Raw genomic sequence first — 26,308 nt, forward strand, 5'->3', positions numbered from 1 at the left:
CAGCAGTCCAGTTAGTTCCTCTCCTCACTCTGATCCGCTGCCCTGAGAAACAAAGAGCAGAAACCAACTGTCATGAAAGAGAAAGGTAGTCATTTCATTTTATCTGCAGATTGCTTTATGTTTGTCTTTATATAATTTGTTTGCAACTTGTGATGAAGTATCCAATTCTTGTCATGTCTTGATCCATGGTTACATATTTGGCCACAGTAACGATCATTTCTGAAGAATGTGACATATTTTTTTTCATTGTAACTTAAATGCTCAACACCTTTGTGTATTTCACTTTGTCTGTTCTCTGTGCCTCTTGTGTTTTGGTTTTCTATGTGATGCCACCATAGAGGTTTAATTTGACTGGTTATGGATTTTAACTTTGTCTTGACTGCTCAATGCAAACTGAGCCATAATGGTCTTATGTTATACATTGTGTTATACTTTGCAGTGTTATCATAAGTCCTTTCTAGGCAGGACATTGTTATTATTTGGTAAGGTTGAGATTGGATGTGTAACAGCTCCGGTCTATGAATTCTTAAAACAGTTACATTATTTAATGCTCTACTTTTTATATTTTTGATCTATTAAGACTCTCAAACCAAACATTCCCAAATCTAGAAACTACATTTGGAGATAAAAAACAAAACAAAACTGTGGTGGCCAAGTGGGGAAAAGTGCAAACACAGCTGTTGCAGCTTGTCGTAGAGCATCAGGCTTGGGTAAGACCAGCATGTGATTTTAGCAATACCTCTGAATTAAGTTGTTTGCCTTGATTATTCAATTTTGTAGTAACAGGCAACAAACCGATCATCTATTGTGACAGCATCATGGAAAAAACACTGTCATTCATTTCACCAGACTGGTGGCTGTTCAGATAAGAGCCTCCTGCCATTTGCCGATCTGATACACAGAGTCTGATTCCCTTTCAGGAACTGCTGGAATCGCTGCACTGACACTGGCTGGATGTAGTTTATATGAGCTTTTACATTTACATCTCACAGTTATTGTTTTTTTTTTCTGCAGCGGTAGTATCTGTAACTCTGATGATATTTAGTGATGTCATGTTCCTGGGAAACTGGGTGTTCCTGACATACAGGCGCATGATAACCACCTCGTGTTGTGAAATAAAATATTTGTAACCAAGAAAACACTCAGAGCCACTAAAAACTCTGAATCTGAAAACACTTTACTTAAAGCTTATTACATTATCACCAATAACATCATCTTGTAAACAGCAAGTAATTCAACCAATGAGTTATTCCTAAAAAGACACACACACACACACAGACACACACGCTAATATCATTGAAACAAAGATAGTATTGTAGTAAAAGTAAATGACCTCACTGTATGGTCAAAAAATATAATAGTATGGTACCATGCATACTTTACATCTCATTACTTGGTACCTAAAATAGCATCAGTGCTTAAAAAATCTGGACACTTAATGTAGATACTCCCTCACTCTTTACACACACACACACACACATACAGTACATCACACTACACACACACACACACACACACACACACACACACACACACACACACACACAGATTTTCATAGCTGGAGATAGTGGCCTGTGTGATTAGTTGTCCGTCTCAGGTTTCTCTCCATTTGCCGTCTTTCTAAATCTACCATTTGCTAATACTTGACACCGGATCAGCTTCACATTCTGGGAGAGATCAAGAAAGACTGGAAGACATTTTGGACTTTCCATCTGAGGACTCCACACATCCGTTCTTAAATCATACAAAGGTTGGAATTTATATACAAGATAACAGCGCAGACACACCTGTCATGTGAATATTAAACTGTTGCAGTAGTTCTGTGCATTTCCCCATGACAAATGGATTGCAATAATTAGTGTTGGCAACACAGCTCTGTCATTACCAAATATCTGGGCTGTTTAAGGACAAAGGTCAGTAATTGTTGGAGCCTTCGACCAGAAGGACGTGTCGTATTCCCGGTAGGATTTGGAGGTTTGGCAGAGATAACACTAATGTTCACAAGTTTTTATGTGATTGCATAATATGCACATTGTGTCTGTGTAGAATCCCAATCACAGTGTGGACTTGACCTCATAGCTTTTAGCAAAGCTGCTCTGCTGGCAGATATGATGTCAAAATTTCAACATTAGTGTCCCTAATGCCTGTTTGCATGATGCAAACAATAAGTATTGCTTGTTGCTTATTTAAAACGTCACAGTAAGATTTGTAATGTTGCTCTGCTTTTGGAGATTTAGGCACAAGCACTTGTAAAAACTCAGCAGTCTCTCCTACAGCTGTAGCAGGTATGTTGTGGATTACGACTCTTTGTCATCAGTAACACAGTTTGCACTGCAGTTAGATGGCACGTTGTGGTAGGTAATTATTGCCACAACACTGCATAATGTACACACTTGCTTTATGGTGAACTTTACATTAACCTTTGGAAGGCATGGTCCCTTAATCTAGTTTGTTACGACATGTTTGTTGCTATAGCAACAAATCTCTCCTGTAGTGGGGCAGACTTAAGGGCCACATACCAGAGGTGCTTGACTCAATTTTCTTAGTGTTCACGAGGCTGAGTTAGGTAACCAGAACAGTCGAGAAAATATTTCCTCTTCCAACATTCACGAGTGTGAAAATCTCTCTGTTCTGGTTGAATAACTTAAGGTATATTTTAAGCTGTTATCTGCCTCATGAGTGAATTTAAGTTTGTGTGTGTGTGTGTGTGTGTGTTTGTGTGTTTTATCTATTTGTGCGCTGGGGTGTCCACACGTCGGGGAGACTCTCGACGTGCCACATTCTTCCCTCGCTCTCCTCTGCTAATCACATTCAGGACCTTTCAAGTGGGCTGTGATTAGATTGTACAGGCATCCACCGCTTCTGCTGCCATATAAACACGAAAGAGACAGAAGGAGAAAGAATGAGGTTGAGCTTTCGTCTCCAGAGCCACATGATACAGTATGACACATGGTTTGGCGCACAGGAGCAAACACCCACGCTGACAGTGTTTTTACCTCTCCAGAGAAATAATGGCTTATTTGTGAGCTCTTGTCTGATTTTGTGAGGCAGGAATCACTTGGATTAAAGCCTCTACAGATTACTGTGACCCCGTTTGTGTATGTATGTATGTATGTATGTATATGTGTGTGTGTGTTTGTGTGCCAAAACAAAGCGTCCCTGGACATTATGTTCAGTTATGTAAGCACTGAATGGACAATTCTCAGGGACTACTGTATTGTAATGAACTGCTCGACCAGAAAAAAAAAAAAGGATAAACCTACTGTGACAGAGAGAGAACGATGGTTACTCATTGGTCCAGACTCAAATTTCTCAAATAGTATAGGATGAAATTTGGTGCAGAAAATCATGGTCCCCAGATGCTGAATCTTAATGACTCCCCTGACTTTCCATGTAAATCCGACATGAGGTCGACGTTTGTGGTTTTTATCAGTCAAGACTCAACTGATTGACGTATTGTTTCTGCTGCTGCTGTAGTGCTGCTGACTCAGGATGGCTGCCACCAAGACCCTCCGGCAGGAAAGCGGGTCATTCAGTGCTTCAGATGTGGGGAGCAATGCAAAGGAGAGGTGCTGCGAGTCCAGAACAATCACTTCCACATAAAGTGCTTTACCTGCAAAGGTGAGTACCATCATTATGTTGATGTGAGCAGGTGCACATGCACTTTTGGAGTGTCTTGCAATGACACCACTGTCAGGATAGACTTTATACATTATCAGGAAAGGTCAAGGGTGGATTGGAAAGCTGCTCTGTAACATGAGTGGCATAAGAAGCCTAATAATGCATTCATTCTGTGGTGGGGACTCAGTTGTATGCAAGCAGTAACAAAAGTCACATTTTACCTTTTTTTGCTGCATGAAAACAGCTTATTTTCAGCAGATGAGTTTAAAGTTGAGCAGAATTTGCTCCTCATTCATTAGTTATCCTGCGGCTGCCATCAGATTTAGTTTATTACAAAACATTCTACATGTACAATGGGCTGTTGTGAGAACCTCCTGGATCGTCAGACGGTCATTCACCAGAGCTACTCTGCCTCATGGAAAACATATTCCCCCAACACACTATTGTCCCCACTAATCGACACTGACAAGCTTCTCGTGTTGTTGCCCTTTCATCGCATTGTGATGCTGTTTACAGCGCAGAGAAGACAAAGAGACTTTCAGAGCAGAGAAGCATTCAGTATTTTAACGGTGGGAAGACCTGAGGATGCAAAGGGTCTGTGGGTTTCACAGACTCAGAATTTGCTTAATTTGTTTGGGCACTTGCTTTATTATGCATTTATTATCATAAGTCAAACAAAAATCTGTCTCACTTTGTGGGTTAATGGAATGTTGAAGCGTGTTTGTGCTTGTTTTAATCAGACTTAAAAATAGAAAATTTAAATAAAACTCATGTCCATTGTGAGTGTCTCACAGCAGGTCAGGAATAGAGCAGCATAAATCTGTCCTTGGCATCTCAGTGCGTTCTGCTGTGGCAGGTTCCGAGGCACAGTGTCGGAAAAGGTTTTGGTCATATCAAATGACTCCAAACAAGCTGAGAGAAAAGCTGCCTCCATGTCATCAGCATACACACACACACACACACGGACACAAAAACGTGCAGACAGACAACACAACAACAACCCTTCAACAAGCCTGGAATAACCATAAGGTCAGACAGCCCAAATAGCATTGATGTCATCCCTTTGATAGATTACGTAGCTGTTGTCAACTTCTCCTTGTAACAATATCCTAACAAAAGGCAACAATGTAAACTAAAAAATATATTTATATAAAGCAGGTGTATCACATATAAGAACATACAAACACCTTGTCCAAATGTTTTTATTTTTTTTATTTTTACAAAAGGCTAGTGGATAAATCAAGAAAGATGCTTTTAGAGTGAAATCTGGCTCATATAAAGTCAAACAGTTTGTGGATTTCAAAATAAAACTGAGGTAGCTAATATCAGGATGATGCTCCTTGTTTGGTTGAAGTTTTCTTTCAGTCTCTGAATCTCTCTTGCTCCCTGTATGAATGTGTGTGTGTGTGTGTGTGTGTGTGTGTGTGTGTGTGTGTGTGTGTGTGTGTGTCTGTGTGTGTTGTGTCTGTTGTGTGTGTGTGTGCAGTGTGTGGCTGTGACTTGGGTCAGAGCGGCTTCTTCATGAAGAATGGCGACTACCTCTGTCCGCTGGACTTCCAGAGGCTTCACGGCACCCTCTGCAACAACTGCGGGGAATTTGTGGAGGGAGAAGTGGTCACAGTCTTGGGGAAGACCTATCACCCAGCATGCTTTGCCTGCACCATTTGCAAGTAACTGTGAAAACAATTATTAATTATTTGGGTTTTTAGTTTTAAGAATATTAGAGGAATATTAGAGTAAGTATTTTTCCAAAGAATTGTGGAGGTATACCTCTGTCTCTGTCTCTGCCTCTCAGGCAGCCCTTTCCTGCTGGGGATTGTGTCACCTTCAATGGAAAAGACTGCCTGTGTCAGCGATGTATTCGGCCTGTGACTCCCACTCCTAACGACATCAACCATTCCAGTAGTGAGTGCATTCTTTCATAATCTAAGTATGATGTACAGTTTATGAAAAATAATATAGTTTATATATATAATAATGAATAGAAAGTAGAAAATTAGATGAAAGAGTCTGATCAGTCACATGAACACATGTGGACCTCTGCCAGCTGCCTGTTTATTTACTTTATTCTGTGATGTGGAGTCATTCAAGGTCTGTGCCACCTGTCAACTGTCTTCATCATAGAGAGATAACAATCTCTACACTTTTTCTGCAAGTGACACATCTGATTATACTCCAGTGTGTGTAGCTCCTTCCTCATGTTTTGAGGTCAAGCTCCAGTGTGTTTTTGAAACTAGCCAGTAGGTCATTTGAGGTCATTCATGAGAGATTTGCGTGTCATTAGGGCAAAGATGTGAACATCAAAGATCATCATCATGACTCTGCAGGACCTGACAGGAGCCGTCACTTTCGGCTTGAACCCGGGAGATTACCTGTAAGGTCTTGAAAGTCCACACACTGTCAGGAATGCAGGCTAAATGTTGCCCCTAATACCACTCTGACCTCCTCCAGGTACAGAGAGACATATGTTTGCCACAGCACTGAGTTGACATTACCTTACAAATCTGCTCATTCTCCTGGTACCCTGCCATGCCAGTGACTCAGTATGGACGAAGAGATGTTGTAGAACTCAACTCTCCATCTCAGCTTGACCTTATCCACCTACCAGCTATATATACAGCAGGGATCAATAGAGGATCCAGACTCACAAAGCCTCTGGATTAAGAGGATCTCTCTGCAGGACTGTGTAGAAAGGTGCATGTTTAAAAAAAAAATCTACAGAGATAAGCACAAAGAGTGAGTGCATTAGCTCTAGTTCTGTGATATCAGATGGACTTTTACTTTTAATGTTCAGTTAATACGTGTATAAATCACAAACAAATAATTAGAGAAAATTAGTTACAGGATCTAATATACAGTAACTATACAGTATCACCAGAACAACTGGCCGAATACATTTAGTCTAATATGAATTTCAAAAAAGAGTCTGTTGGATGTGCAATGTTCACTCTCAAGGAATATGTATGTGTGTTTTCAGACTGCAGTGGCTGTGGGAGAGACATCAAGAATGGCCAGGCTCTGTTAGCCCTCGGTGGCCAGTGGCACCTGGGCTGCTTCAAGTGCAAAGCCTGCAGGAAAGTGCTGAGCGGAGAATACATCAGCAAGTAAATGCAAATGCCCACCTTCTCTGTTATTCATGATCCTCTGCCTACCTGCTCTTACACTTGTAAATATGCACCATCATATCAGGAATGAGAAAATGTGTCTTTTAATATTTAATGTTTTGTCTTTCAGAGATGGTGTTCCTTATTGTGAGAGAGACTACCAGATTCAGTTTGGGGTGCAGTGTGAAGCATGTCAGAGGTTTATAACAGGGAAAGTCCTTGAGGTAGGAAGAGTCATGCTCCTGTATACTTTTAAATTCAGCACAAATATCAACTTTCTGTCCATAGAAAAAAAATATGCTTCCTATGGCAATGAAAGTAAAATCACTTCTGAGTGTGACTGTAATTTGATTTCTGAGCATGCACACTTTGTGCGATTTGTGTATGTTTACAGTCCATCTGACACTTTTTTTTTACCTTCCTCATTATCTGCTCCAGGCAGGGGACAAACATTATCACCCGAGTTGTGCAAGATGCAGCCGATGTGACAAAATGTTCAAAGAAGGAGAAGAAATGTATCTGCAAGGTCTGTTTATAGCCATTATAACCATTGTGTTAATATACAAAATATGGATTTAGCCTTGGATGAATGCATAAATTCAAAGCCTTGTTTGTTAAAGATAACAAAAGGTTTGGAGTTCCAGTATCACTGTAAGTGTAAGATGCAGCAGCTAATTGCGAAGTGTTCACAGGATCGACAGTCTGGCACCCGGACTGCAGGGACAGCAGCAGAACTGAGGACAGTTACAGGGTAAGTTCTCCCGAACTTAACACTCAACCTTATTTCTATGTGTGAGAGTTTAACATGTTGGAGGCAGCGTGACATGATTTCACTCCTAAGCTGTTAATATCCAGCTGTTGTGACTGCTGTTACAAAGAGGATCAGAGTGTGATATCTGTGTAAGACTTTACTATATAATGTGTTTACACATTCTCTTCCTTCCCAGGTCGGCAGACCAAAAACACCTCTTGATTTCTTTTTCCCCCCACATGAACTTAAGGTTAATATTGTGAAGCTGGTCTGCTGTTTGCACTGATGGTTTACCAGAGGCCGTTATCTCAGCGTTTGAGATTAACCACATGCGCTTGTTTCAAACGCAACATGAACACTTTGCTTTTTTTGCACCGAGAATGATTAGCTAGAAGAGCTTTTAATTTGTAGAGCACTGGTACACTATATGTGCAATAATTAACATTTCAAAAGGAAGTAGCATAGCGAACTTTCTTTGTTGGCAGAGCTGCATGCTTGGCTGTGTTAATATCTGGCCTTGCAATCTGCACAATATAATATACAGCAGTGTGTCATTTTTAAATGAATAACAATATAGAACATTGGACATATGCTGTTTTGTACCAGGCCTACACTGTACGCTATCTATGTGAAAGGAAAACTGGTCCACATATAATGCAAGCATCAAGTTCTGTGTGCATGCAATGAGCTGCTGAGAGAGGATGTTACAAGCTGAAGATGAAGCTGTTTCTCAGTTAAAACATCCCGTAAATCCAAAACTAACACAGCTATTTTTTTTTTTGTCCTCAGCCCACTAGATCCTCGTCTGAAAGCTCCTGTTCCAGGCCGGGCTCATGCACTCCAGGAAGTCCTGGTCGAACTATCTGTGTAAGTTCTGGTGACAACATCTGCTCAGCATCTTCCATGGTGCACAGTTCACTGTGGGCTGATTTACGTTTCATTTATCCCTTTATTTATACAGGGGAGCCGCATGGACAGAGTGTCTCTCTTGCAAGACAATTCTTTTTGACTGTAACTGAATACAATTAGGAAAATATGGAAAAAAGACGTGGAAAAAGAAAAAAAAAACAAATCTTGAAAGCTATTTCATTTCTCTGTAAACATTTCTTTTTCTACTTTACCTTGACTGATCGGAACTAGTTTCATCTTGCTTGTGAGAGAAAAATGTGATTTCAATTGTGGTTGAATGATGATATATTTTCTCAATTATTTTATAAATATACTGAGAAAATCAACCACATATTGAACAGGAGTTTAGATTTATTTGCTTAATCAATTTGAATGCATTGGAGATTCAGATTGAAATTGAATAGAAAAACCACCTCAGTATCTCTTTGTTTCCTCCACCCAGTATCCTATGATGGAGTAAACTTTACCCCCAACAAGTCACCTCAACATACAAGCCTATAACAATTGACCTTCTTTATATTTGAAAGTTTGAGAAATAAAGTTTACAGTTAAACAGATTATGGTAGACATTTCGCACAGTGATGCAATCTTTTCGCTTCACTTGTGATACTCAGACAAACGTGGTGTTGTGGGATTAAAGTTTCATTCCTCCCTGAAATGATGTAATAAGCAACCATTGACCTTTCACCTGACCTGTGCTGTCTGAGCCTTCTATCTCCCATATTCTGTGTCTTCTCCCTCTCCTCCCTCTCCTGGTCCCAGGCAAAAGTAGATAATGAGATCATTGATTACCGAGACTTAGCAGCAATTCCCAGAGTCAAGGCTATATATGATATAGAGCATCCTGATATGATATCCTATAAGTCTGTGAACGACAACTCCTCTGCTTTGGACAACAAAGGCAACAGACAGGACAGGCAAAATCCCACAGAGGTAACTTCATTCAATGCTCCAAGTCATATCCAGTGACATGTTTGTGTGTCATTGCATTCTTTGTGAAAAATGGTCTTTAAATATTCATTCAATATTCACTTTCTACAATAACAAAATACTTTAAATGTTTAAGTCAAACTCAGCAGATATACAGGAATATTGCTCTCTGCTTACATCTCACATTTTTAAGAATTTGGCCAAAGCCAGTATTGTACATAGCAATGTACAATACAGTCAAAAAATATATATCAATGCACATTTAATATGGGGTTAACTGGTAAAAACAATTTTTGATTAGTTGTTGTTTACTGTGTTAAGGAGCCTGCAGAGAGGCTGCCAGAAACGAATGTGGGATAATTAGCCAAAAGTAGCTTTACAATCAAATCCTTTTGTTTTCTACCTTTCATATGTCTGTCTTCATGTGAAAACCTCATAACTCCAAACTTAGCGAATGTTATACACATCCTCATCTCATAAAATTAAATAATAAAAAACAGATGGATGGTGGTTAGGATGAGGTCAAGATTGTTTTTTTTTCCATATCTGACAAGTTTGGAGATACAAGGTTTTTACCTGAACTTACAATATGTATATTGATGTTTGATTCAATCACATACAATGATTTTTTTCCTTCTGTTTCTGATTCAGTCAACAGGAAATGAATCTGAAACCACAGAGGTGAATATTTCTATTTAACTTTTCACACTCAAGGTCACATACTCTCTGTATCATATGCATTTAACATTCATTGACACAAATGAGTTTTCATTTGTAAGCGCATTTAATGCAATTCTTTTTTTATGTGTGTGTCTATTTTAAAGGAGAGTTTCGAAATGAGAAAATGCATACCAAAATCTGCAAGCCATGGACCTTTTGGAGTTCCTGCTCTATACAATCGCCACAGCTACACCCCGACCCTGTCCAGATCACCGCAACACTTTCATAGGCCAGGTGAGAGGAGCACGCAGAGGTGAATGAGCTCAATCTTCGTATCACGCTTGCAGAGAGATGAATCCTCCTCTGCTCACTTTTTTCTCTGTTGCACCATCTTCCCTTATCTCCTCTGTCTCCTCAACTCCTCTCCTCGTCACTACTCCCACTTCTTTCTCTGGAATAACAAGCAGGGGTGATGCTTTCTCCCTCTTTATTCTCTGGCAACAATGACACCTGCTCCGCTTCCCCTTTATGCCACCACTTTCTCCCTCAAGGTAAGACCCCCACCTCGACTCCCATCCCCCAACTTATTCTGCAGCCCTTCTCCTCCATTTTGCATCTTTGTATTTCCTATCCAACATTTATATCCCGCTACTTTATCCAGTCAACTACAAAGCACAGTATGTGAATGCAATGGCAGAATAAACATTTAGACAACACCCAGATTACTAACAGCAAATTGCATCAGCATTGGAATTTATCACACATGCAGAGGAGGATGACACAGAGATGATTTTTCTTAGAAACACTGAGCCATCTAGTGGTCAAAGTTCACAGAGAGTGTCAGCTGCACACAAAGACTCATCACATCTCAGCTTTACTCGAGCAGACAGCACAGCAGTTTGTGCCCCAGACAGAATAAATACACCAGCGAACATCTACAGTAGATGCTTGTTTCACTGGTCTCCTCCTTTCTGCTTCTTTTCCCCAATTTTGCATATTTTGCTTCTTTTGTTTTCTCTGGTTTGACTGATTAAATATTAATAATAAATATCCCTGTGCATGTGTCAAAACTTCAATCAGACATTACCTTACAGCCGTGCCTATTTATAGCATTGCTGTGATTTTTTTTCTTTTAAAGCCTGTTTTTATCATGTCTGTGGAGGAGATATCAAAAGCTATGAACAGTAATCGCTGGCATGCGCTTTTGGTGGAAACTGAAGATCACTCACGTCCCACTTACGGCCAACATGGCCTTGATTTCTGTAGTGAGTGCAATGAAACTTTATTTAGTCAGAGTCTGACAATTGTCTGTATTGCATCTACATTGTGTGTAATATGTTGGAATGAATGATCTGCTCACCCTGCATTCTTCTCTATCTGCAGATGTAGGGTTCCACATGTACAGACGGCCTCCAATCTATAAACAGCAAGGTACAGTTTGACGCTTACAGTTAATATTTTCAAACTTCATACGAATGACTGAAATAAAATTTAAAACTGCCAATGGATATCTCAGTTATGTTGTTCTTAAGAATATATATTTGTAGTCTTGTACATTGATAACATTGAGTTTTTTCTCATTGTCTGAACTCTACTTACTTGTGCTTATATAGTAAAGCTAGTAAAACATAATACTCATGTAGAAAACATTATGAGCAAAAAGGAACATTTATATTGAGCTTCAGTTATTTCTAATTGCACACACATGTCATCATCATTGGTTGGTTAGACCCAAACAGCAGAGCAGCTAAAGACTGTTTGGATTCCATGAGCAGGATTTCACGCCTCCATTGTCCCTGTCCATAACTGTGGTGTAACTACCATAAGTCAGCATACGATGCATTTGAGTTGATGGCAAATAATTTGGTCAACAGTTTTGAAGGTAACTTAGTCTAACCTAAACAATGAGCTCCTCAATGTAAATGTAAAATAAAATGGAAAATATAAATATAAAAATAGATCAGTACTGAGAAGTCAGTTTCGCAGAACACTTAGCAAAAAGCTAAGAAAAGAACTTGGCAAGGTGCTTATCTGGTACGTTTATGTTTATTCAGTAAGTCTGATCTAATTTGGATCTAATTAAGTGTTGAGACTGAGTGTGAGTCGTCTCATGGTGAGATAATCTAACTGCTGTTTCACTTTCACATAGATCCAAATTCCTCTACATCCCAAACATCCTCTTTGCCTGGATACGGACGTAATGGCCTCCATCCGGTAAGAGCGACATCACTTGTTTTTAAGTTTTACTAAATCAAAAACTTGAAGAAGAAAATATGAAAAATGATAATAATAAAAAAATGTTTGCTTCTTAAGCCACAATCAGCTGATTTCTCCCACTACAACAGTGACAGATTCAGAGGTAAGTGTCTCTGACATTCATCATGGATGTTGTCAATCACTACAATATTAAATCAGTGAATAAAAATTAATTATGTGTTGCTTTTGCTTTTCCTTTTCCCTTGCCTTTCAGATTTTAAGGTATGTGCTAATGGAGTATTGTGTGATCTTGAATCCCTGGTTATGCTTCCTCTCCCTGTTTAGTTTACTGCACTTCCAAACGACTGACCTCACCGCACTGTCTGTGTGTTTAAAGAAATGTGCAGTTAACTCAGCTTCAATTCACAGATGTGCTTGTATATATCTTCATTGATTCATGAGTTGCACCCATTACATAACTGACTCTTTAACCACACATCTTTTAAATATGCTTTACTGACAGTAATCTGGCCGTTTGGCCTTTAGCTTTGAAGTGATTAATCCTGCCATGACATTTTCCTATTGCATGTGTTTCATTCTGAAGCTCATCCATGACGGTCAACATCCATTAGCAAGACTGGAGAGAGGAGTGTCTATGCCTAATTTGTTGGAGCCAAAAGCAAGTATTATTTGTATATTTGTGTTGTTTTAAAGACTTATCATGTTCTGGACACATGAACCTTTAAAGATATGCATGTAAGAGCTACAATAATAAATACAAATAATACTTCAGTACAGTTGAGTGGAGCTTTGGATAGATTTCAAACACGAGCTTGTTAGATTAATAGCTGTAGGATAGTGCTGAGGTTTCAAGGACAACTTCATCATCACCTTCCTTTAGAGTCTTTTGACAAAGGCTGATATATGCAGGACCTTGACACTTGACAGTGTTTTCTTCTATGAAGACTGAAGACTTCAAAGATCCATGCTAACTGTGTGCTGGTTTTTACAACAGATGCATATTTGCATGGTACAAGACGTTCTAACTCCATCTCCACAGCTCATAGAATAGAGATTGTGTTTCGATGCATCATATATTGATTATTATAAAGCATTCTCAACCAGTCTTTGTTTTGTCAAGGTCTACCCCTATGAAATTCTCACAGTTACTAATCGAGGACGAGTGAAGCTTCCAAAGGATGTTGACAGAACAAGACTTGAGGTGAGAAACGCATTCATGCAATGCAACACAGATTTCTTTTTTTTTTTAATAAGAGGTAATAGTAAGTTTTATTTTAGAATAAGAAATACCACACACATGCAGGCTAGAAACCATCCACAGCTACAGAGCAAGTTGAGATACAGTACAGCTTCTCCACAATAACGTCATTCTTTTATTCTCTCTTCTCTCCTTTGCAGTGCCACCTTTCCCCAGATTCATTCTTTGAGATCTTCGGCATGCAGATCCAACAGTTTGACAGACTTCCACTGTGGAAACGTAATGACATGAAGAAGAAGGCAAATCTCTTCTAAATGCTGATGTTGTAATTCATCGTTAATATGCAGTACATGTCAAGTTCTGATAAAACGTTTATGTTTATATCTTTGCATTTGGCACAAAAGTTAGAAATCTTTTGCCTAAAAACAGCACAAGTCACAACTTTACAGAGCCACAACACTGTGTTTCCCAGTTAGTCTCTGTAGGTCACTGAAATGAATAATGGTTAAAGCAGATATGAACATGAGAACTCAATAGTATTGGCTTCAGTAATAGCCATTATTCGTCTTTCTTATGTCAGCCCTGTCTCCCCAGGAATTACGTTCATATTGGACGATTCAGCTGAATATATAATTTATGCCCATTAATCATAAATGGAGCAGGTAGTGTGATGTTTATGTAGCTTAGCAGAAAGTATGGAGAAATGGCAATAAGCAATGTGTTCTTCTTTGAGGCTTTAAATCCTGTTTCAGACTGACAATCTTTCAGTAACCTAACCTAAACTCATTGATCTTAGTTGCCTAACTAAAAAGTGCAGTCTGTGTGTTCTCACTGTACTGATGAGGGCGCCAGATCACTAAAATGCTCACAGACTGTATTGCTTAGGAATAATTGTGCAAAAAAAGTTAAATGACAAAGTTTTTGAGTACAACTAATGTTGTAATTATTCCTAAAATATCTGTAAACGACAACTACAAGATGGTGGGCAAGATGCTGCTAAGGCTTGGCCCCCGAAACATTTACAACACAAACACACTGTAACTGAAACACTTTTCATTGGTGCACTTTTCTGTTTGCCTTCTGAAAAATAGAGAATTACTGACTTTAGACTTTAGAGTCTGAGAGTGTTTAAGGTGCTTATGGTGTTTAAAGTCAGTCCCACTCATGTCTACAATGTTTTTAAGCTGGTTAAAGATAGTCTAAAGCCTTTGTCGGTCATTAGTGCTGTATGAATAACGCTTCCCGTGATACCTGATCTATAGTGCAGTGATTGGGTACATGAGATGGACAGCATGTCATCAACATGTAATTCTGACAAGAGAAAGTTAATTATTCCCACAAGAAGTGGATGCATTTTACCCATGTTCTCATTGTTACTGGTATGTGATGTTATATTTTTCTTATATTTTGTCGTTTCCTGGCTACACAAACAATAGAGAAAATATGTGAGAATTGTATTTCTGTCAATAGATTATCACTGAAATGTGCTTTGTTGGATTGTTAAATTAATAATTAAGGTGATGTAATGCTTCTTTTTGTTGTATGTTTCACCCTGACTTGGCTGTGGTAAAACTATATATGCTGCTGTTTGAGCACACCACCTTAAGCGCCCTAAATAAAATCTTGCACTTCTTAAAGGTTGAGTAAATAAGTGGCTTTTCATTGACTGGATGAGTGAAGTTGTGTGTGTGGTCGAGTGTTTTGAGCACATTTTTTTTTGGGATTATTTTACAAGTTTTTGGTGCGTCTCCCAGGAGAATCTCACCGTCTGGATCATCACCTTGAAATATGGTTGTTCACTTTCATGTAGACTTCAAAGAACCTGCACATGACAACAGATATTCTTGATCTGATTATCTGTACTTTGCAGAAATAACCTCATGGTTACTACTCTCTCTCTGCAGTATGCAAATTTCAGTCAGAGTCAGTCAGGAATTCACTGTTAGGCCATTTCCTGTCCTGTCAAAATCAAGAGACACTAGGCCCTGCAGAGAACACATGCAAGGGGAAACCAAACATCACTTTTTCCACATTCACCTGCTATAGTAAGTTTAAAACTCTTCCATTACTTTTAGCAACATCTTGCAAAAGTTCCATGACTCTATTTTAACAGTGTAATAATAGAAGCCATTGTTGTGGAAAAATTCTAGTAAGACAACAGGTGGTGTACTAACACACTGCATTAAATTTCATAACATCACTGTATTACACAACACTCCATATTTTTACATGTAAAACCAGTTGCATGTTTGAAGAAAATATAATAATATAACAATAATATAAAATATACTGACTAAACTCCACCTGCTATCTATCACATTAGATTTGTCTCTGATATATTTGCATGTTTTTTTTTTGTTTTATTTTTGACCTGGTCTGAGGCCTTGCCACTGGAAATTTAAAACCAACAGATGGTGCTCTGGAGCCTGGAATCACAACACCACACTAGGATTACTTTCCATGTTTAAAATGAACACCTGCTAGACTGTATAAGCCTATACTCAGGCAGTATATTTGAGACATCTTTCTCTTTACTTATACATTTCATGTAACAGTACTAGTAGTAGTAATAGTAGTAGTAGTGTAAAAATAGCCTCTTAAAATGTATGCTTAGCTTCTGTTATTTACTCATTTGCTGTTCTCAAAAGAGAATGTCATATTACTTGTTATGTCACTGTATGTGTATTAGATCTATAAGGCTAGATAAAGTTTAATTGCTGTTGGGGCCTTTTGTTGGCCTACTCTAAATTTGTCACTTTAATAGTAGGTCATGTTTTGTGTAGTACCAGCTATGGGTTTAAACCTCTTCACACAGGCTTACACTCCATGAGAGGTCAAAGAGTCAGTGTGTTTTCTTGTTCATCAATCATCTTATGCCAATTTTTGCAGGCAGTTTTGACTGTTTAACAACCAATTGTTTCTTTTCTTTCTTGTGTTGTTGTGGATTTTGTAGATTAGCACACCACAAAAAAAACAAAAAACAATATAATCTAGAGAAAGAACCTCCACAAACAATAAGGGTAGCCTGAATAAATGTAGATCAAAGTCAGTCCTTTCAATTCGAAATGAAAAATATTAGCTCAGGCTATTATTAATAATAACACCACAGTTTTAAGTTTTTGTTGTGATGGGCTCTTTAAAGCCCACCTAGCCTGAGAGAAAGTATTGGAGATTTTTAAGGCTTTCTATTGGACGAGGCCTCAGTTGTGGGCGTGTTATTGTATACAATTGGTCGCAGTTACTGTCACTCACCACTCCAGTCTCTCCTGAGTACCTCCCTATCCTTCCACCTACTGGCTGTCCGGCCCAGGCTAGGATTTTCACGTAAACAGCAACCACAGACTGCGTACCAGTGCCAGCGAGAAGGCTGCTACGACAGACGAGACCCGACGCTATGTATCCATCGGCATGACAGCCGCGTCGATGGCGTTTCTAAAGTTGGATAACGGTGTTTGGCCTTGAACAGAGACGTTAGAAGCGTGACATAGATTTAACGGCAATGGCTGCGGTATCACTTGTTAGATAGAAAGACAGGCAGAGAGAGTGAGAGCGAGAGAGAGAGAGAGAAAGAGAGAGAGAGAGAGAGAGAGAGAGAGAGAGGGGCCAAAGTGGACTCCCTCCCTCGGTACAGCCGTTCCGCCCGATGGAGGCAGACGGGACCATTGCAGTGAGCTCGAGGCCCGGAATGTCACCTGTGAAACGTCCACACCTCGTTGGAGGACGTGACTGAGGAAAAGACCGCGCACATCTCTTCTCGCTTTCGACAACTTATTAACTTCTTAGAAAGCTTGTGTACAACAACAAAAGTTAGCTGGTCAACGTTAGCTGCGGGAGGCGACCCCTCGCTCAAGATGACCCTCATAGATATCACTTAACGAGAGGTTACTCACCGCCTCAGGTAACCTAGGACAGGTGAACAGCGCACTATTTAACGGACTTCATGCTTTATACTTTATGTTACTTTATATTTCTCCATCCGCAAGTTGACATCAACCCACCTGCCTGCGAGAACTGAGCAGTTTTGTTTCTCAAACAAAGACTTTTCTCATCAAGTGTCACCTTTTTCAACAACCATGTCATTCAAAGAGAACCCCTGTCGGAAATTTCAAGCCAACATTTTCAACAAAAGTAAATGCCAGAACTGCTTTAAGCCCAGGGAATCACATTTGCTCAACGACGAAGACTTAAATCAGGTGAAATTTTTTATTTTTATTTATTTTTTAGGTTTATTATAGCATTTCATTCTTGTGATATTGTCTGTGTAACTTATAGTAATGGAAAAAGGAAGTCCGTTAGTATCTTTCCGTTTGATGTGCCCATTTCAAAGACTTGAGTCATGTCAACAGACCATGAAGTGCAAAGGTTAGGTTAATTGGACATAATTAGTTTCCAGCCCAAGGGCGCATATTGACCTTAATTCATGCAGATATAGGCCTACACCCAGCTCCACGCCTTCCAGCACAGTAGCCCACTGTCAGTTGCTTGTATTTGGGTTACAGTTATGTCTTTAAAATCTTTTTAAAACTTGCTATAACGTTACATGCAATAATAATAAATCCCTCTGGCATTTATCTTATTCTTTGCCGCATGGTTGTCTCCATTATTCCCAAATTAACCAACAATCAAGTCCACACTTGAAGGCACTAAGATGGGAGAGTGGGAGGATTTTAGAAAGGCATTTTATTTTCATATATAAAACACAAATGAAGGTATTCCACTAATGCACTCTGCTGGTTGTAAATGGTGGCATCAGATAACACTGAACTCTGCTGGCTTATGTCACCTTTTGGTAAGCTGTTTAACAGGACAGGTTAAGAATCACCTGTATCCAGGTTGACAGTTTATCTGAATGACACCTCTTCGGCTGCTAATATCTTCAACATGGCCGGGTGAGGACACGGCTCTACATTTTCCTGTAATGTTCTGCATCATGACCAGTGGCTTCCCTGTTAGGATGGAAATAGACTTGAGGGTTTTTGGCCTTCCCACCGGAATTTCTGACCCACTGGTTATCAAGCTTATCCTGTGATGACTGCACTTAGTGAAAGGTTATCATTTGTTGTCAGAGACTGTTGACCCAAGACATGCAGATCTTGTTGCTTATTGTTTAAAAGTCATATTACAATAAGATACAGAAGGCCTGTGAATCTCATTCTGTGCATGTTTTGAGCCAGAACTTTTGTCATTCCTTTTGGCTCCCCACCTCACCACTCTAAGGCCCACGCTGTCGGTGCAGTATTACATAGTCATTTATGATGGGAGGGAATAAGAGGTTGGGGGGCCGTTGCGAAATGAACACACACGAACACACTCGAATTACTCGGTTTAAACAGTGAACCATTGAAGGGTAAAAAATGACCTAGATTCATCTCGTCTTTTTCCCTGTCTCAGGAGGCCTTGCCATTCGGGCTGCTGTCAGGTCATGCGAGGAGAGATGGGACATTTTTTTAAGCTGTGCTGAGTCTCAGTATTTCTCCATGGGCTTTAGACTAATGTTCCACAGGAATGGATGTAGCTAGTGTCCTAGTATCAGTTTGATTCCCTCTCAACTCTTACTGTCCTTTCTAGTAGTCCCATTATCAAATAACTTACTCCTAGTCTCATCTGCAAGGTACTAAGTTTTTCTAACGTGCATCAAGATTTGGATGTTGTTTCTCTTGCAAGTCTGCTCAGACTCTTTACTTCTGTTATGATAACTTTGGATTTATAATTGAAAAGTCCTGTTATGTCATTTTGTTTACAGAGTCACTCAACTGAGAAATGTGCTGTACCTCCTGTAATCAAAGTGAAAGAGGATTTTATGGTGGATTATACTTGGCTTTACATGGGCTGAAATTATGACTGTAATCAAAACCACCAATAGAAGAACATGGAGGTGCCAGGCGGCTGTAAATGTCAGAGCTGCTCGACTTTATTTGTAGGCTACTGTTCCGTAGAATTGAAGTACAGTTGAATTACGCAAGGGACTTTTAATTTGTTAAGCTGTTTAAGTGTAGGTAAGATTTGTGTGTAAACATTTAGTAAATAATATGTGCTCCTTTACACACAGCCCTGCAGTGGTTCTGGGCTTTTTTAGCTCAGCAAACAATTGCTGACTACTAGTGTGGCTACAGTTCAAGTATGTACCAGAACTATTTAAGAAAGACTGCCAGGCCAACTTGCATTTCTCAGGACAAGTTTGAATTGCAAATCTGTAGCCACAAAAGCTCTCAGGCGCTGTACCACTTTTCTCTTCTGTTTCTCATCCACTGTTTTTCTAGCTAACTTCTGCCTCTTGCTGCCCCCTCCACCCACCAGTCCACCCACTTAGAGGATCAGAGGGAAAATCATGTGTGTTAGCCTTTCCTTTTTTTTTTTCCGGGGCAGCATGGTGCTCTGGAATACAGCCAGCTGGAGAATGTAGCCTGCAGTCAACTCAAGGCAGCTAGTGACTAATACACACCTAACACACACACACATGCAGTTAAACTGTGTGTGTGTGTGTGTTAATGCTGTCTGATATTGGGCCACAATTTGTAGCCCAGGGACTAGCCTACAGTTGCATCTACAGTGAATGACAATGGCATAATTGAACCGTTAATCGATATGTTAATGTCCCTGTTTTAGTGTTTGCTTTCAACGCTGTAATTGTGTTTTTCCCCTCACCAGGCAAAACCTATATATGGAGGCTGGTTGCTGCTGGCGCCTGAGGGAACAAATTTTGACAATCCCTTACACAGATCTCGGGTAAGCGGTTTCATAAGTTGCTGAACTTGGAAATGAAATACATTCAGAAGTGAGCATTGTTTTTAACTTCCTTTTTTTAATTGAAGGGACATTTGGTAGAGCTTCATAAAACTAATGAATAGAGAATGGTGTCATTTAAAGGGAACAACTTTATTTGACTTGTGGTCTGTAGTTTCTGGTCATGCTGAGAGTTAATAGGTGCAGTTCTTAGGATTTTTTGTTAAACAGCTTTGAGTATGAGATGGATAAAGTTTAGTATATCAGAGCAGCTTAGAGACTGTCAGGTAAGTTAAAAAAGGCAATTGGCTTGACTAGTCCTTCCTTTGATTCTGCTATCCATTCTGGCAAGCATTTGACATCTGACAAACAGGAGGTCTGTGTTGCAGCTTCTGTAGCTGTTTCATGGACTCAGCAGCTTCCCGTGGGAGGCTTGGACCTCTATCAGAAGAAGCCTCATATTCAGGCAATAATGAGTCTAATATTGACTTTAGTTCTTGAATCCTGCTCCCCAAGCATCATGTAATGGGAGCCTTGCTCTGTCGCACCACTTCTTTTATCAGCTCCAGGATTATACTGTGGTGGTGCATCCCAAAGAGGAATAGGGAGAATGTGGGGGAGGAGAAGGAAAAGTCCCAGTTCACACAGCCACACTGATGGCTTCCATATGGGTTTTTGGAAAAAGCACCTCTGGATCCTTCAGCTCAACTACTGTCAACAGTCTGCTGCTGCTTTGACATCACCACTCGTGTTCTGCCTATTCTTACAATCAGCTTTTCACTGTGGGGGTATAATTGGTGGCCTGTACGTAGTGCTGAGGTGAGCAATGTTGGTCAGGTTTTTTTGACTGACCAACAAACAAATAACAGAGAAAAAGTGCTGATGTGTTGCATGAGTCATGTTTGAGGACCACTTTAGTGTGACAGGTTGCAGGTCTGGGGCTCTATTTTGTGAGGGTGGCACAGTATAATTGATCTTTAGTAGCCCCACATAAGCTACATATCTCTCACTTTTTTAATGGACTCTATGGATATGACCGCAATGACCCTTTAACATCACCTGTGAGGGTTATCAACATCTCTGTTGAGACCTTCCAGTGCCTTTTATGTTACAAAGCACCTCTCAATATTTCATGGATTGGGCTGTGTTGGAATTGGAGCCCAGGAAATTTAACACTGAGACAAAACGGTGCCTTAGGATGGGGGGGGGGGGAAGCCAACGATGAAGAAGATAGCTATAGCTTAAAAACCTTGTGACGTAACGTATGCTGAAAGTGTCCCAAACACCTTGTTTGCTATTGCATGACAACTGTTTCCCAAAGGCGCACTTGATCTTGTGTGTTTACTGTTTGCATGTGTGTGTACCACCGTATTGACCGAGTCTTTATACCCCGAGGTATATAGTAGATGAGATTCATTTTAAATTTAATTTTACAGATTAGATGAAACTGTTGTATCATCCTGTATAAATAAAATCTCTGTGTAATATAAAATGCTGATGAGGTTTACTTCAGGGACTGACACTGATACCTAGCATGTGACCATGTCAGTAATTCAGGAATTTCTCTTTTTCTTTCTTTTTATAGAAATGGCAAAGGAGGTTCTTCATCCTCTATGAGCATGGCTTACTTCGCTATGCTCTGGACGAAATGGTGAGTAAAGGCTTTCTTCATGTCAGCTGCTGACTTCTGTTTCCTCTGTGTAAAAACCTCTAAATACAATAAATCCTAAAATAAAAGCTGATGTTGAAATAATGGCCTGATATCAAATACTAGCTGGTGGTGTGCTCTATTTGAACTTTCCCATATATCTGTGCTGTAATGGCTTGCACCATAAATTCAGCATCATGTGCTGTCTACTAACTGTGCGCAGTCTTCATTTTGCACATTGGTACAATCAGACCAGATTCACCACACACCCATCTCTTGTTTTTGAGTTTCTGACTCTCATATGCGCTTATTTCTCCATTAACCTTCTTTTAATGACGCTCAGGACAATATCAGTCAATGAAGGGAAGGAATTAGACCTCTTAAACCCCTGGAAGTGTTCAATTGTGAAACTGGTGGAGGAAGTGCTGAGTTTGCATTACCAAACAGTAAGTGAACACACAAATGGGAACAGATCACAAACCAGGGATACTGCTTACTGAAACATGATAAGAATGTAAGACAGGAGCAATAAGGTCTGTTTTAATGATGGACTGGCTCTTTTAATTACAATTTACAGTAGGTTTAACTGTTGATCGATATGCTATATATTAATACATCCCATGATAGTTAAGTGGCTCGTTGAGTAATTTTGTGCCGGAAAAGGTGATTTGTGTTTATATAACGAGTTGGTCTCAGTGGAAGCCTTTAACATGTAGATGTTTTCTAAAAACAAGGAAGAGTAATTCTTTTTACACTCTGTCAGTCAATAGTTGGCGTTGTTACTGCAGTTATTTTGTTAACAGTGTTTTTGTCTGAGGCATACATGCAGAGGCTCACTGCCAATAGACCAGGCAGTCACCACACTGTTAACACCAGTGCTTTCTTGCCTACAACAGAGTATTTAGTGAATGTGCTAAACACTAAGCTAACTAGCACAGAAGTGTCAAAAAGAATGAAGTGACACCACATGGTGTTGATACTAAAAGTCATGTGCCGAGCTGTGTGTGTTTGTTTAAGTGGCTAACACATTGTGCAAGAGCCCCCTGGCAACTTCCTGTTCTGGAAGAAAAACTGGAAAAACCACTCAAAGCTAGGAAGATTGATGTAATCATTGATCTTTATTGGTGCCAGTAATCGAATGCCGATGAATACGATAATTCAGGAAATATTATGTAGGCTGACTGTCTTTCCTTTGAACTGATGTTTTTTGTAGGTCATTTGTTTGAATGTGATACAGTTTTTCAGTTCTATATGCAGTGCAGCATGTGGGTACACTGTTTATTGATTGACCCATAGCAGCGCTCAACAGCTTTTTCTCTGAGTGTGGGATGTGCTTTGAAATGAGTTGGAAGCAGAAGTAGTTGCTTTAGTGCTTTTGACCCTTTCGTGCTGCATGTATGTGGCATTCACTGGCAGAGGAGAGAGATGCTGAGACGTTTTATGTAAAAGAAGCAGCAGAAACTGGGATGCTTTGTATCTTCTGTGCCCTTCAGGGTCATTGCATTCACCCTACAGAAATCTGCTACATGTTGAATGGTTGGGCTACTATTTACATAGTGTATCCAAGAGCAGGGGAAGATCTTATTATACAAAACATGGTAAGAACTACTGTGCTGTCTTTAATGACCTCTTCAAACCGGAGCCAATAAATTGTATTTGAGAGGCATCAGAAGAAGGATGGATGATGTGTTTACAGGAAGAAACAAAGGAAAGAGGCGGATGTCCTCCTTCCATTCATCGTTCTCTCTGGATGTCACTCTTCATCTTTTCATCTCCCTTCTGAATGGAGGATCAAAAGGAGAGGGGGGTAGCAGGGTCTGGAGCCGGAATTATCAAGTGACCCTAAATATAGAAGCTCACTTGCCACACAAGGCACATTAGAATAGTTGATGGTTGTCGAATAAACAGCTGCACAAACTTGGCTAATTGGCATACGTATCTGCCACTCATGTCATGGTGTTGTACATTAATCGGTATGCATATTACACAGTTAAACAGTACAGTGCAAAATGTTTCAGATGGCCACAATCAACATTAAGTACAAAGAAGAGACTCACATTAAGATCAGTCAAAGCTTTATTGTGAGTGACATCAGGTTAAATCTAAAGACTACCAGCTTTCACCAGGGTAACGTTGCTCCAGACTGCATCAGAGCCCCCCATCAGAGACCACTGGTTGGGCTTGTAGATGAGGAGGTGCCATTCTGTTTTCCTCTCGGCCTGGTTTTATGGCTCTTGTGTCTTGGCTCTAACCAAACCTAGATGGGCTGTGGTCCCAACCTGCAGGATGTGGCACCGCTGTGGGGGAAAGGAATGGGTCAGCAAAGGCCTGGGAGAGATCAGGGTTCTTGGAGTCATAGGTTTAGGGTTGCCCACCTACAGTGAACACCCAACACAACGCACCACTGCCATGGTTATGTGCAAGAGACAAGTGGTTAAAAGAAAAAAAGCGTAGCTGCAGCATGAGCAAAACAAAGAGAAAATGTGTTCTATCACTGATTGGAAGGATGGAGAGGGTGAATAGCTGAAAATGTTGGCCTGCATAGAACATGTGCTGCCATGCAAAGCTAATGTGTTAGTGCAGCTTTAGTGGATTGTTCTTGGCATAGGCCTAAAGAAGGGAGTTTAAATGTGTCTAAGCTAGTTCACTGAATTTTAGCATGGGATTATTTATTAGCTGTAAATACGGACATAAGTTAAATGTACTCATGAAATCCACTGTCAGTTCAGTGTCCAGTATTTGCTGAATGTACAAGCTGGATTTTCCCAGAGCAACCCAACGCAGTCATTTCAGGGGAGCGTTGCCAAGGCAACATGTTTTGTCCCTTTGTCCAGCAACAGTTGACCATGGCATGTATAACATGGGACAGTTATTCTCTGTTTTGTGGAGAGCTCTGGCTGTCTCTGTCCTGACTGCAGGGATATAGGACAGAATGCTCTGGAAGCAAAGCACAAGTGTGTGGGCTGAGGTTGTCTCTAGGCTCAGTCATATGGTGAGCCAGCCTTTCTACAGTAGCTGTAGAAAAAAAAAAAAAAAAAACATCAGACACAGCATCGAAACAAATGCGCAAGGCTGGATTGGACAGAGTTACAGTTTGTGCTGAGCTGCACATGTTTCTGTGTTTGTGTGAGAGAACGCACCTGGGACAGAGGGTGCTTGACTGCAGAGGCCATGTCAGGAGCAGGTGTTGCAAGGAGAATCCATAGATTCAAACTGACCTTAGCTTTGACAGTCTTTAGTTAATGCTGGTCTTAGAGTCATTTAAAGAAAAATGAACAATATGAAAACAGGTCACCTGTACACAGCTGTATGATTAAGCTGTTGAAGTTGTTTAAGTGATGTGAGAAACACACGTACACACACAAAATCCATTATCACCTCGTGGTGAGGGCAGGTATGTGGGTGTGCAAAGACCTCTCCAGCTCCATAAAGCCACTTTGATGACATCAGTGTGAGTTAAAATTATCACACCCACGCTCTAATAACTGCTTCGCTATGCACTCGTAAATACCCCACACAACACCGAGCTCCTATTGACCATACTTTGACCTAATTATAACCTATTCTTACTGACACACACACAAATGCATGATAAGATCTAGGCTCCTTTTTTTTTACATTAGTGTCTCTGGTGTGGTCTCTGATCTCACACTGAATCACAGCCTGTTTTTCTTTGTTTTTTTTACATCCTTAGATTACAAAGGCTTTTGCATTGACACACTTTTATTACTGTTGTTGGTGTATTGTTTGCAATATTTCCTCACTTTATTTGCAGTTGCTTGGAAAAGACGGTGCACTTTGTGTTCTCATATTGGTCAGTTAATGTATTTCAGTCCAGACTGAGGAAGCACAGTGTACCTGCAAATAAATGAGGCTACCTATTGAGTTGCAGTACACAAAAGGCCCTTTTCAGAGACACTCGAATTACATTTGCTTTTAGACTGTTTTGACCACAGTTGACTGGTCTGTATCACAGCCATGATCCTTGTTATTCCAACAAGAACATGATGTTCTCATGACGTTTCAGCTGTTGAAGTCATTCTCATTTCATCTTAGCTCAAATAATTTCCTGTGTTTACTGGAATTCAAATAGTGGACCCCTGCCCCATAGCACTATCCAAAAACTGAGCGTTTTGACAAACTTCCTTCCATTTCCCACACATTTGTGCATTCTTTCACCTTGAGACACACTATTCTGCTGCCTCTCCTGGATCTCTCAGACATGATCATATACAACCTTAGCGTGTTTGCCCTCAGACTTGTAAGACCTTTTGACAGGCTGAAACATGCATAAACCCTCTGCCTTTTCTACCCCAGTCAAACATGAAATTAAGGGCTATTTTTTAACCAATTTTGTGGAGCTTTTGTCTTGTGTTGGTTTGGGAACGAGGAGAGCTTTGTAGGGGATGGATGAGTGGGCAGGGCCTCTAAGCTGTGTTGCTGCCTCCAGGCACTCTATGCAGAGAATGGGTGGAGGCTGACCACCCCACCCCATCAAATTAGGGATACTTTTAGGGGAGCTCCAGTCTTCCACTCACAGCAAGCTG

At 40.1% G+C, this 26,308-nt stretch overlaps 2 protein-coding genes across 8 annotated transcripts in view; both read left to right on the top strand.

Moving 5' to 3' along the window:
* Positions 1–15,013, top strand: LOC111220071 (actin-binding LIM protein 1-like). 5 transcript variants are annotated; one of them, XM_022743020.1, is made up of 21 exons: positions 1–85; positions 3,478–3,621; positions 5,108–5,291; positions 5,417–5,526; positions 6,599–6,725; positions 6,856–6,949; positions 7,164–7,251; positions 7,418–7,476; positions 7,673–7,726; positions 8,266–8,343; positions 9,148–9,318; positions 9,967–9,996; positions 10,140–10,269; positions 10,443–10,526; positions 11,359–11,406; positions 12,125–12,189; positions 12,289–12,334; positions 12,446–12,453; positions 12,776–12,850; positions 13,313–13,393; positions 13,591–15,013. In XM_022743020.1, exons 1-21 carry the CDS (start codon positions 73–75, stop codon positions 13,702–13,704), a joined length of 1,803 nt encoding a protein of 600 aa, XP_022598741.1. In that variant the 5' UTR covers positions 1–72; the 3' UTR covers positions 13,705–15,013. The 5 variants fall into 5 exon arrangements, with proteins under 5 accessions (XP_022598741.1, XP_022598744.1, XP_022598745.1 ...); XM_022743023.1 differs by lacking the exon at positions 12,776–12,850; XM_022743024.1 differs by lacking the exon at positions 10,443–10,526.
* Positions 15,014–16,719: 1,706 nt separating this feature from the next.
* Positions 16,720–26,308, top strand: part of mprip (myosin phosphatase Rho interacting protein) — a 48,682-nt gene continuing 39,093 nt past the window's right edge. For all 3 annotated transcript variants that reach the window (XR_002665021.1, XM_022742411.1, XM_022742412.1), the window contains exons 1-3: positions 16,720–17,583; positions 20,039–20,116; positions 21,699–21,764. Coding sequence is in view for 2 of the 3 variants with exons in the window: in XM_022742411.1 (XP_022598132.1) it covers positions 17,464–17,583; positions 20,039–20,116; positions 21,699–21,764 (264 nt within the window). In the remaining variant the exon portion in view is untranslated. The remainder of the gene's footprint in view (positions 17,584–20,038; positions 20,117–21,698; positions 21,765–26,308) is intronic.

The sequence above is a fragment of the Seriola dumerili genome, unplaced genomic scaffold (assembly GCF_002260705.1).
Source record: "Seriola dumerili isolate Sdu_G_001 unplaced genomic scaffold, Sdu_1.0 BDQW01000068.1, whole genome shotgun sequence".
Classification (NCBI taxonomy): Eukaryota; Metazoa; Chordata; class Actinopteri; order Carangiformes; family Carangidae; genus Seriola; species Seriola dumerili.

What these genes read in the sequence shown, in the direction of transcription:
- LOC111220071 (XM_022743020.1), top strand. An exon ending in TCCAATCTATAAACAGCAAG is followed by an intron (nt 11,407 to 12,124) that starts GTACAGTTTGAC and finishes ACTTTCACATAG; the next exon opens with ATCCAAATTCCTCTACATCC. An exon ending in CTAATTTGTTGGAGCCAAAA is followed by an intron (nt 12,851 to 13,312) that starts GCAAGTATTATT and finishes TGTTTTGTCAAG; the next exon opens with GTCTACCCCTATGAAATTCT.